Source organism: Podarcis vaucheri (genome assembly GCF_965113315.1).
Source record: "Podarcis vaucheri genome assembly, chromosome: 5".
Lineage (NCBI taxonomy): Eukaryota > Metazoa > Chordata > Lepidosauria > Squamata > Lacertidae > Podarcis > Podarcis vaucheri.
The window spans coordinates 59,583,547-59,596,061 of NC_138763.1; the positions used below are offsets into that span (position 1 = coordinate 59,583,547).

Below are 12,515 nucleotides of genomic sequence, written 5' to 3' on the forward strand. Positions count from 1 at the left end.
TTGCTTAATTTTTAGATTAATGCATTGGAAAGCAGTTTGTGTGAACTAAATAAACAGTTGATGTTATTAAATAATGAAATTGACTTCCTCCTCCCGTACATTTTTTTCTGTGATTGGTGAATAGTATAAAGGAAATTATTGCTTTCTTCACTGTGTGGAAAACTGTGATTACAGATTATTTGATTTTTTACATGCCAATCAATTTATTATAATATTTGAGTCTTAATAGTTTTACGGCTGCACGTAAAGGCAATTTTGGAATACAGACAACATTTTTTTTGTAACAATCCATATATCTTGGTTCCTTTTGCATTTTCTTTCTTTTTCTAATGTTCACATTCTCCCCCCCCCCCCAAGACAGACTGTGTTGAGTACGATTCATAAGCAACTTATTTTGCTCTCTGCAATCAGAATTATTTCCACAAATCCCAGGTTTAGTTGTCTTTGAAAAATACATAGGCATTCAAATAGACTTGGAATACAAGAGACATATGAATGCGTTCTGAATAATCCAAGGCTTGGAAAAAAATTATTCCAGCTGCATAGTCTGTGCATACAAACTGGAAAGAAAAAGAAAAGCCCCCTCTGCTTGCTGCTGTAACAACTGCTTGCTCTCGCTCTCTCCTCGTTTTTTCTGCAAAATAATTTTCAGTCCAGCAGGTTGTTACTATTTCATCAGTCCTCAAACTGGGAGCATATAACTGACTTTCAAAAAGGTGAGCAGGGATATCTGAAGAATGATTTCCTGTATTCCTAGCCTGCTGATATAGCTGTTATAAGTATAGACACAATCAGCATCATACAAGGCCTCCAGTGGATTTGTGAAAAGAAGTCTGCTAAGCACTAAGATCTCCCAGTCTCATTGAAGCACTTATGAACTGGAACTGAGAAAGGATCAATTACTGTGTCTGCTGTGCTTGGTTGTTTTAACAATAACTAACATAAACATTTGTTAATACTTGGTTTGTATGCTAAGTATCAATTCAAGGCTTGTAAAATGGAAAGTTCTAAATTTTGGCAGCTTTTCTTAATACGTAGGTTGCTTATGGGTTATCCATAAAATTCAGTTCATACACCAATTAAAAATCACTATTACTGTGCTGACATCACTGGTTAGTGCAGGCTGCTAAAGGTGCTATTGGTAGCCAGAAGGGGCCTTTGTGTAAGCAGTGTGGTAAAACTTGCACCAGACAAAATGAGCCTTGAGGGGAACAATGGGAATCATGAGTGGTCACTGATAGCCAGTGAGGCATGGAGGTTGGGGTGTTGGACCAGGACCTGTGAGATCAGGGTTCAAATCCCCACTAGGCCATGAAGGTCACTGGGCAGTCACTGCCTCTCAGCCTAACCTCCCTAACAGGGTGGTTGTGGAGATTAAATGAAGAGGGGAGAATGATGTAGGCCACCCCAAGCTCCTTGGAGAAAAAGCTGGAATATAAATGCAATAGCATAGAAACCAAGCAGGTTGGTAAAGGAGAGTTGATCCTCCTTTGGGAAAATAAGTTTTCATGAATAAATCTGAAAATGGCTGCTCTGATTTGTGTTTATTGGCGGAATGCTGCATTTGTTAGAATCTAGCTCCAATGGTATAATCTTTCTAGTTTTTCCTATATAGGAAAAGGCTTCCACCTTAGACGTTATCTGCAAAATAACTGTATTGATGTTAAAATATCTTCAAATAGTCCAATCTAACTTAACAATAACATACTTTCTCTTCAAGGATCCAAACTGAGTAACTACCTGTACATAATAAAATAAACTACAGATGTAAATATATCTACTTTATGAGAGAGTTATAATAATTCCTAACATATTTACTGCTACACTTAAGGGGTCTTGTTTCACCTTTGAAATAGGATTTCAAGAAGCCCTTATTGTAGCATGTACATAATTTTTATGCAAAAGGGTCATGGATTTCATAAAAGAAGGCAATCTTAAATTTAAAAAGTAGAAAATCCCACTTGGTTTAGAAAAGTGGTAAATAACTTGTGGCCTTCAAGATGTTAAAAAGTAGAAAATCCCACTTGGTTTAGAAAAGTGGTAAATAACTTGTGGCCTTCAAGATGTTGTTGAACTCAAACTCCCCTGAATTCCCAATGGTAAGGGATGTTAGGTTTTGTTGTCCTGCAGAATCAGAAAGGCCACAGATTGGCCACCCCTGATTTGGAGTCCTTTGTATTTCTAATATTACTAAAGCCAAGTGCTGTGTGGTGTGTTGAACTAGGCCATGCAGGACCAGAGTTCAGATCCCCCCAGTAAGTCATGAAATTCACTGGGTGGCCTCAGGCCAGTCCCTGTCTCTTAACCTAACCTTCCTCACAGGGTTGCTGTGAGGATAAACTGCCCCGAGTTCACTGGAAGAAAGGTGTGCCATAAATGAAACAAACAAACAAACAAAATACATTTTCTATTAAAGTTGTTAATGTCAATGAAAAACCTCACAATAACATTGGCCAGCATGATCTTCTCTGTAATACATAGATCTATTTACTCAATATACAAGCAGTTGTGCGTACTACTACAGTGTTTTAATCACCAGAGGTCTATGCGTTTTGGCTGACCTTGGTAGCCAACCTAAACTTGTGCTTGGTATGACCCACGAAAGGGAGTGGGTCATTTATTAATAAAGAATATTTATAGACCACCTACTCATATAAAATGTCAATGTGGCATACAGCAGGTACAATAAAACGTGCCATTAAAATAATCATAAAAATGGCTGAGTCGTTTGGAAATGTTTAAACAACTGAATAGGCCTGCCAGCATTAAAAAGTCTTCAAGAGGCTCCTGAAAATTAACAGGGGCAGTGCTTGCTGAATCTCTGCTGGAAAAGTATTCCACAGCATGGGGCATGTAAAACTAAATGCCTGACTTCTACATGGGGGACAGCTAAAAGCCACTTTTCTGGACGATCTCTGTGATCAAGCAGGGATATAAGAGCTCTGGCAGTCCTTAAGGTATCCTTGGTCATTTACCTTTTATCATTTGCCTTACTTGCATAGGTATTAAATAGTACTGGGAACAAAATAGTGTCCTTTGCAACCTCATAGTCCATGTGCTGTTGCATGTGTGGGCAAGGAGCACTCCCTCAACTCTCTGGATGCAGGTAGGAATGGAAACACTACAATACAGTTCCCATCCTGAACATTTGATCAAGGAGGATGGTCAGTGTTGTTGAAAGCTGCTGAGAGTAAAAGGGACAGGGTTTCACTCTAAGCATATTCTTCCCTATGATTGTGTGTGTGTGTGTGTGTGTGTGTGTGTGTGTATATATATATATTTCTTAACTGCTCTTCACCTGGAACATGCAGAACAAGTAAATATAATTTCATAAAAATCCAAGACTAACAAAAAACAACAACCTAAAAGCTAAACACAGACTAGGACTTCAAGTGCTATCTAAAACAGGAAGTTCTTCACCTGATACCAACCCCCTCCCTCTTACAATGTTGTTAAGCCTCCCTAGCATGGACATTGCAAATTGGGGTGCCACCACAGAAAAGGCCCTCTCATTTAAGTACAGTATCTGGGAAATGTGTACAATTTAGTTCATAATAGAATTTTTATTTTTTTAAACCCATATGAACTGAGGAAAGTACTATTTTGCTGAACAGTGTGGCATGTTCCGGAGCATGTGAAGAATCTTGCTTTACTGAAGGTAGTTAGATTGGATCAAGCAGTTTTGGGGGAAGGCAGGAAGAGCTTAGTATAGTCTCCTCAAAGAGAACATCAGTGATGGCAAATAACTCATTTTCAAAGAGAGCTTGCACCACTGCCACTTGTCTTTCCCTCCAATGTACTGTTGATGTAAAATATTCAGGCATGGTCTATGTCATGCATTCAGTTCACAAATAACAATGCTTCAGTTTCACACGGTCACTGGCTGCAGAACTCTTGCCACATGTTGAGAAGGGTTCTGTGAAGATTTGTTTCAAACCACTGGAATATATGATTATGTTACAATATACAAAGCTTATTCATTGGCTGGTTATGATCTTCTGTTGATGAGCTGCCCCAGTTACACAGTAGCTTGCAAGACACTGAGGTTGTAGGCCTTTTTCATTAATATTGTAGGCCTTAAAAACAACAACACTCAGGCATTTTAATCTGCTGCTGATATCACTGTGTCCTATGGTTATATTGGGGCGGCATTGTTAACTCTTGTATTGTTGTGACCCACCCCAGAATAATTTTGACGAAGGGCAATATATAAATACAATTGTTCAACCAGTCATTAAGATTTTGCACCTGAGGGGAGAAGGAGATTTAATTTCAAGTGCATGAGAAGTTGTGGAGAAGACAGACAGCTTCACTTATCCATGCTTTAGACTGAGTTCCTAGTAGGCACACTTACTTTAAAATAAATGAATCCAGACTAAAGGTAAAGGGACCCCTGATCATTAGGTCCAGTCGCGGACAACTCTGGGGTTGCGGTGCTCATCTCACTTTACTGGCCGAGGGAGCCGGCGTACAGCTTCCGGATCATGTGGCGAGCATGACTAAGCCGCTTCTGGCGAACCAGAGCAGCGCACGGAAACACCGTTTACCTTCCCGCTGGAGTGGTACCTATTTATCTACTTGCACTTTGATGTGCTTTCGAACTGCTAGGTTGGCAAGAGCAGGGACCAAGCAACGGGAGCTCACCCCGTCATGGGGATTTGAACCGCTGACCTTCTGATCTGCAAGCCCTAGGCTCTGTGGTTTAACCCACAGTGCCACCTGTGCTTTAAAATAAATGAATCCAGACTAGACTACTGCAATTATCTCTCCTGGACTACAACAACTCTTGTGTCCTGAAAAACAGCTTGGAAATGTAACTTGGTCCAAAATGCATTTGCTGTAGACCTGCGAAGCATCTGAAAAGCCTGCTATTCTATTCTGGTTATGTATGTATTTCTGGTTTCAATTTAAAGTGTTGGGTTCAGAGTTGAAAGCCCTAAAAGGTCTTAGACTTGGTTATCTGTAGAACACTGCTCCCATAAAGATCTGCCTGAGCTTTGAGGTCAGCCTTGAAGGCTCTACTTCCTGGGCCATCAGCTTGGTTGTAAAACAGGGCTTTCTTGGTAGTGCTGTTTTAAAAAGGTTTGATAGTGAGGGAAACATCACACTTTATTGTTGCACTTAGAGGAAATTTTTGCTGCTTTTGTAGTTAGTTGCTTTGCATTTCTTTGGATTGATGGAAGGTGCACTGGATGCTCTATAAGCAGAAGAGCAGGGAACAACATATAGTAGTAGTAATAATAATAATAATAATAATAATAATAATAATAATAATAATAATAATAATAATGGAACCTTTTTAAACTAAGCTCTCTAATGAAGTCAGATGGTGTTGGAATTAGCATGGTGATAGCTTTAAGCTTTCGCAGAATACTTCAGGCAGGCAGAATAAGAACTGTGAGATAGCAATCTATCTGAAGCAGAGCTCTGTGATCTTGAAAACTTGCACACTGATAAATCATCCACTGATAACCAGTTAAATCAAAGGGATCAAAGCATCACCAAGTAGATGGGTTTCTGACTGACTTGAAAATATGCTGATCATTAGACTATATGTAAGAGAAATGCATTCCGTTATTTGAAAGCTGAGGTTTTGAATGAAATAAACTGGCACAGATTTCTGAGTTAGTTTAGGTTTTTTATAGGAATAGATGCAAAAACCTCAAAAGGGTAGTAGTTATTTTACACAAGTCTACTCAAAAGTAAATCCCATTGAATTCAGTAAGTGAATACAGAATTGCAGCCTCAGTACTTTAAAAACTCTCTGTTCTTAATAATACGAAGGGAAAATATATTTAGACTGTTCACAAGCAACAGAACTTGGATAGAATTTTCCTATTGTAGAAAGGTAGTAAGATACTATGCTGAGAAACCTAACACCACCAGTGAAAGGAATGAATTACTGTATATAATCACAAAGGATGTGCAACAACCAAAAGTTCACATTTAAGCAGCTAAAAAGTAGGAAATGAGTCTTGCTGTATTGAAAATTGTGTAACCTGACCCAACCACTGGGGATATGGTAGGCTATACATTTAAATCAACTCTGTAAAGCTGATAGTCCAATCACCTTTGGGGCGGGGCGGGGGGTAAAATGTTAACAACTTGATTCCAGGGAACAACCTGCTTCCATTTTAATAAGGGCGTGTACACTAGTCAGCTGCTTACTTAGGGTGAGAGTAGCACCAGGAGCTTTGCACAGAACATAGTGGTACTTTCAATGTAAAGAGTCAAAAGGGGGAATGTTTACTGGAGTGGGGGAAGCAAGAGCTACGTAAAACAGTTAGAAAAAATGGAGGTGTTTGAAGCATGCAATCATTAATTTGAAAAGTATATGCGTGTTAGAATGCAGTCGCTGAATTAACCAGCAAATGGAGACAATGCATCTTTAAAGGGGTGAAGGAGGGAGGGGGGTGCATATGAGATGCCAAAAGCACAAAAGTTGCAATTATCAGATAAAGACTTAATTAGCTGAGCCTGAGTAAATAGCTATGCTGGTACAAATAACACTGAGTAACACTTTTATAGGAAATTGTAGAACAAAAGCAGGACTGCATGCGTTCATGTTTAAAATACTCTCTGCATTCCCTTTCTGTCAAATGACGCTGCTGTATATTTTGGATTGTTTCAGTATTCCGTTGAATGTTTTCCTGTTAGCCTCCCAGAGCAATCTGTTTTTAAAGAACTAAGCAAAGATTTCTTAACTTTACTATTTTTTAATGACTTTTTGATTTGAGACCAATATGTAAAGTGATTATATTTTAATTTTAATTTCTTTTGAATCAGTTGTGTTGATATCAAAAGTATGTTTAACTTAGGAGCACAGTTGTACTCAAAAATCCTAATTTATTATATGTGCATTAGAAACAAAATGAAATAGACTGAAGGTCATTTGCAGCATTAGTATGTTAGTGTCAAGCTAGACACTGAATTATGTATTGCAGGTATGGTGAATCAGGTATAATTATCTCGTGAAAATACCCCAAATTAATACAGCAATATGATGCAAATGCAGTTGAATGTACACTTACAGCAGTTCTAACACATTCAAAGTAAAAAATTAAGGGCACATAAACATATAAATGGAACTGTAAATTGCTTAGTAGAATTCATTTTAACTATTTTAACAAATGATGTGATCATGCATATTAAGGAGGATTCCAAAAACAGCTTACCCTTCTCTATGAGCTTCTCCCTTTTCCAGCTCCTGAATAACACCCAACAAGACCTTTATGGTTTCCTGACTTGAGCTGATCAAGTTCTCCATCATCTGTAGCTGTGCTTTCAAGTCTACCACTTCTGTGTGAGGCACAATTTGTTGGCATCCTTCACTCACAGCAACTGCTGTCTGACAAGGCTGTTTTCCTTCCATAGGTGAAACATGTATCTGAAGGGTCTGTTCATTACATTCGGTTGATTGGCACTGTGCCTGCGTCGAACAGGCCTGAGCTGCACTTACGGCTTGTGATTGCAGACCATTAAGATGCACTGTTCTTTTTTTGTCCTCCTCGGTCGGGCACAGAGACCAGTCATTCCCTGCTGCAGATTTTTGCAGGTCCGTCAGTGAGACGTGAGAACTGGATGCAGGCAAGTAGACAGAAGCTACTTCTGTCTTGAACACTTTTCCATGGGTGGATGGATTAGCCTCCTCGTTCCCCAACGGCCCACTGTGGTGTTTTGCTTTGTCATGCAGCTGGTAATCAGGCTCTTCTGAAACAGAAGCTGCTGAATTTTGAAGAGAAGGAGGTTCTTTAGTACAGCTGTGCAAATCAGTGCTTCTACATGTCTCCGAACAGTTGTCACTAGAAGGCTGCTCTATTGCATTCATGCGTTCATTAGTATGTGAAATAAACTCAGCTGTCACAAATCCAGTGACTTTCTTGCTACACTGAGCAGCCTCCCCTGAGATTTTGCTGTCTTTATCTTTAACATCTATTAGGAATCCATTGTTTTGACTTGGAAAAGTGTCAACAGAAGCTATGCTTTTGATGATACTCCCCTTTTTCCGGTCCAAGGGGAATGTCTGGTAACACTTTTTAAGTTCAGGCGAAGTCTGAACTCCTGTACTTTTAGTAACGTTAGGGATTGATCTCCGAGCAGGCACTGTCATATATTTCCGGTAAGCTGCTCTGTAAGAGATGGGCTTTGCTTCCTTTTTGTCACTCTGCTGTAATGTAGAGAGTTGTTTATCTCTCTGCTCGTTTTGGGCGTCACAGATGTCTTTGAATCTCACCTGCAGGGCTTTGTTTCTTTTCTTGATCTGCCGGTTGGGATCCAGTGCGTATTTCATCTCTAAGGCAAGGGATGTTGCTGGATCAACTTCACTTTCAGAGGCTGTAAGCAAGCACTTGCTGGGTTCCTTACTCTCCATGGTTCCTGTATTCAGAAACAGTTTTTAGGAAGAATTTTATTGCACTAAGTATGTAGGTGTTTAATCAAAACATCTGAAACTTTGAAGGAAAAAGAGTAAGCTTAGGGTCTCCTATTGGTTAGGGGGGAATCTCCACATGTACATATATTGTTGTTCTCTACGTTGTTTTAGTTTTCTGGTAAAACAACGGCTAGTATACAACTCAGCTTTACACAGAGTAAAGGTAAAGGGACCCCTGACCATTAGGTCCAGTCGTAGACGACTCTGGGGTTGTGGCGCTCATCTTGCTTTATTGGCCAAGGGAGCCGGCGTACAGCTTCCGAGTCATGTGGCCAGCTTGACTAAGCCGCTTCTGGCGAACCAGAGTAGAGCATGGAAATGCCGTTTACCTTCCCGCTGGACCAGTACCTATTTATCTACTTGAACTTTGACGTGCTTTCAAACTGCTAGATTGGCAGGAGCAGAGACCGAGCAACGGGAGCTCACCCCATTGCGGGGATTCAAACTGCCAACCTTCTGATCGGCAAGCCCTAGGCTCTGTGGTTTAACCCACAGTGCCACCCACATCCCTTTAAATGAGTAGACCCATTTAAATTAATGAACATGACTATGTTAGGTTCATTAATTTCAGTGAAGTAAAACTTAGCTGAATACCACCCAGCGTAATCTCATGGGTAATGTCGGGGGGGGGGATCAGTTTAGGTGAGCTCTGATTGAGCAATTTGGCCTTAATGATGATGTGAGGGGGGTGGGAACCACTTCAGGGTGTCCAAAGCTTTTTACATAATCTTAGGTTCCCATGCAGCTCTTCTGTAATGCCAGTATTAATGCCTCCATTGTGAGTACCAATATGGCTTATTTGAAAGAACAGTTGTTCCAGCCTAGATGCCTCTTAGGGCTACAACCTATCAGCCTCAGTCAGCACGGCCAATAGTCAAGGACGATGGGAGTTGTAATCCAAAATATAGCAAGGTTTCAGGTTTGAGCCGCATATGGGACAGCTTCCTATTCCTGCATTGCAGTGGGTTAGACTAGATCCATGGTTCCGAACGTGGGGAGCAATTTCATTTTTAAGGGGGGCAATTTGGAAGCTTGTTCAGACCAAATTAATGGCCTTTTAGGCTTCCTCCACGTGAATAGGGGTTCACTTTCTGAATAATAAGAATCATATGACATGGGGGGGTGTCAGGATTTTAGAGATGCTTAGGTGGGGCATGGCCAAAAAAAGGTTGGGGACCACTGGACCAGATGATCCTCAGGGTCTCTTCCAACTCTACGTTTCTGTGATTCTACCTTGACAGAAACAGGTGAGGAAAGACTTGAGATACTTTGTTGGATTTGGAATATTTTTCAAATAATATTAAATCATAAATATTAAATGATATTGGATCAGTCATTGGCTCTCCCAAGGTTGGGAGGATGAAAGTGTGTGAATATAGGGGGACAGGTGGTGCCATGTGTGCAAGAAAGGGATCTGTGTCTGCTATATCACGTTCTAATTTGTTGGAAGCCACTCAGAGTGTCTGGGGTAACCTAGTCAGATGGGTAGCATATAAATAATAAATTATTATTAATTTTCCATGATGATTAAAAGGATTGGTCAGTCCCTACTCGTACATATGTCAGTGAGAGTACTGGAGCCCGGGGCCAGTGCACCGAAGCAGCTGTATACAGTTAACTTTGCATTCTTCTGTAAGGTGGGAATAACAATTTCCCCCTCTTGGAATAGTTCCAAATATGAACAGCAAGATGGATGATAAATAATGTCCCTTTGTCTAAAGCTTTTTAAAGGGGGATATTTTATTCTGCAGAGTGATTGTCAATAAACAATGGTGAGTTTCTGTATTTCTTTAAGGTGCTTTTCAGTCCTTAGAGGTCATTTATTAGATTTGAAATTGAGTTGGCTATACTGAATTTTTGATAAGTTCATTATTAACATTTGAAAAGATGAACACTTTTAAAACAAAAACAAAGTCTAGGTCTTATAGTGTGGGCACAGATGTGCATGTGTGACCAGTCATTTTACAGTGAGAATGGAGCTAAGTGGGGTTTGGTTGTGTGATGCATCATATTGACAGGAATGGTTTTAGGGGATACACTGCTATGCTTGAGCAATCATCAAGATGTTTTTTTTTAAGTTTCCTTGTAAGCAAATCCAATGTTTCTGAAAGTATGTATCTTGTTAATTCCGTCCATGGCAATGGAAACATCAAAAATTATTTGGTTTTAAATACTGAACAATTGGTGTTCCATGGTGAAAATACTGTTTTGCACTATGCATTCCATGTTTTTCATTTAAAATGTCATTTAAACAAGGAAATTTTTATAAATAGCAAAATACAGAACCTTGTGTTGCATATTTAATATTCATATTGTGTTCAATTATTAAGAGTAGCTAAGATGATGCAGGTGGCTGCTCTGCTCTGTTCAGGGAATACTCAGAGGGTCACACCTTAGTTTATTATGCAGCCTCACAGCTGTTTTATACACATGGTGAAGTTTATTTGATTGCTGAAGTAAGAAAATAAAAGCTGATTTCAGAGGAACCGTGCCAAATTGTATGAGGAGAGAATTCGGCCATGTTTGATTCCTTATCCATTTTTATAATGTTTTTTGTGGGTTCTACAGTGAGGAAAACTGTAGCTGGAAATCAAACAAAAAAACAACCCTAACTAGCTGAAAAATCACAAAAAACTAACACTTGTTTTACTGTAGAGTACATTTTCAAAATAAAATAATATATACACAATTCAGGTGGAATAACAGCTGCTGGTGCTTGTTTGCCTTTTCTTTCACTTCCCTAAGGAATAAGGCATTGCCGATAAACATGGCCTAGGCTTAAAACAAAAATCTTAGCCAAGACAGTCCAAATCTTAGCAGGAAGCAATCCCTTCAATGTGGAAGGATCTGGGTGGCTACATAAATGGGTGGTGGGAAGGAGTGAAGGTCCTTTATATCACATCCCCCCCAATGGGATAGCTCCCTTGGCCACCTTGCCTGCAGCTTTAAGTCAAGTAGTAGCATAAAAAGGCACATGAGAAAACAAGGTAATCTACCTATGAAGCAAGAATGGTGGACAGGATAAATTACTAGTTGGATGGGAAAGGGAAATGAGTGATCTTAAGGTTTTTACCTCCTAAGCAAACTATTATGTGCTTGCATATAGCCTCTGAAAGGTGAACCCACAACTTGAAGATGAAATAGATGCAACAGATGCACTGAATATCAACCAAGATCAAGAGAATTAACTTTAAAAGGGTTTAGGAGTCACAAACTTTACTTTGGCTAATCCGAAAAAGACAGCGGTTTGGATCAAAATGGAAAAGCTTCTTCTACTGGCAGAAGGCCTTTTATCCAGGGGAGGTAACCTGCTGGCAGAGGTGGCTTTTGTTGATTCCTGTCTTTCCACTGCAGTCCCCAATGCTCCTGGGATGTGGCACTGGAAGCTGCTGCTGGAGGAGTGAATCAGCAAAGGTTACCTCCCTCCCTCCCTCACCAGCATGCATGAATTCTGGTTCCAACCCAAAAGTTCATGCTTTTACCTGTTTGTATCCTTTCTCTCTTCTTGCCTGAGCACAACACAATGGCAGTGAATCAATTAGAACTGTACTGGCTTTCAAGCGCTGCAACCTCAGAATACTTTACCATGAAAACATCACCACATTCCTAGGAAACCTCTAAATATGTCTCCTGTTTTATGGAAGGCAGACGGCCTAGAGCCGTCAAGGCAAACCAAGTCAACTCTCCACACCGGGTGTGAAGAATGGTAGCTTCTCATACACAGTTTTGTATCTCCAGCTAGAGATATTGGAGTACAACAGTCTATTAATTTGGTTTAACACTACAAAATCCCGTTATTGGCATTCTACTGGACTTCATGGTACTCTTTCAAAAGGCAGTATTACAGTATAGTAATATTGGTAGCATGGCTTCACTAGGCAATAAACTGATAATTTATAAATTACTTATGTATTAACTTGAATTAACTAATATAAAGAAGCACAGAATCATAGAATTTGTAGAGTTGGAAGGGACCACGAGGGTCATCTAGTCCAACCCCCTGCAATGCAGGAATATTTTGCCCAACATGGGGCTGGAACCCATGACCCCTGAGATTAAGAGTCTCATGGTCTACCAGTTGAGC

At 39.9% G+C, this 12,515-nt stretch overlaps 2 protein-coding genes across 6 annotated transcripts in view; one reads left to right on the forward strand and one right to left on the reverse strand.

The window, feature by feature from the left end:
• The window catches only part of DOCK1 (dedicator of cytokinesis 1), a 361,394-nt gene that overhangs the window by 147,273 nt on the left and 201,606 nt on the right, over nt 1–12,515 (forward strand). The window lies entirely within an intron of this gene.
• Nucleotides 1–12,515, reverse strand: part of INSYN2A (inhibitory synaptic factor 2A) — a 64,508-nt gene that overhangs the window by 31,296 nt on the left and 20,697 nt on the right. For all 4 annotated transcript variants that reach the window (XM_082222909.1, XM_082222908.1, XM_082222910.1 and 1 more), the window contains one exon: nt 7,176–8,376. In XM_082222909.1, the coding sequence (XP_082079035.1) occupies nt 7,176–8,376 (1,201 nt within the window). The remainder of the gene's footprint in view (nt 1–7,175; nt 8,377–12,515) is intronic.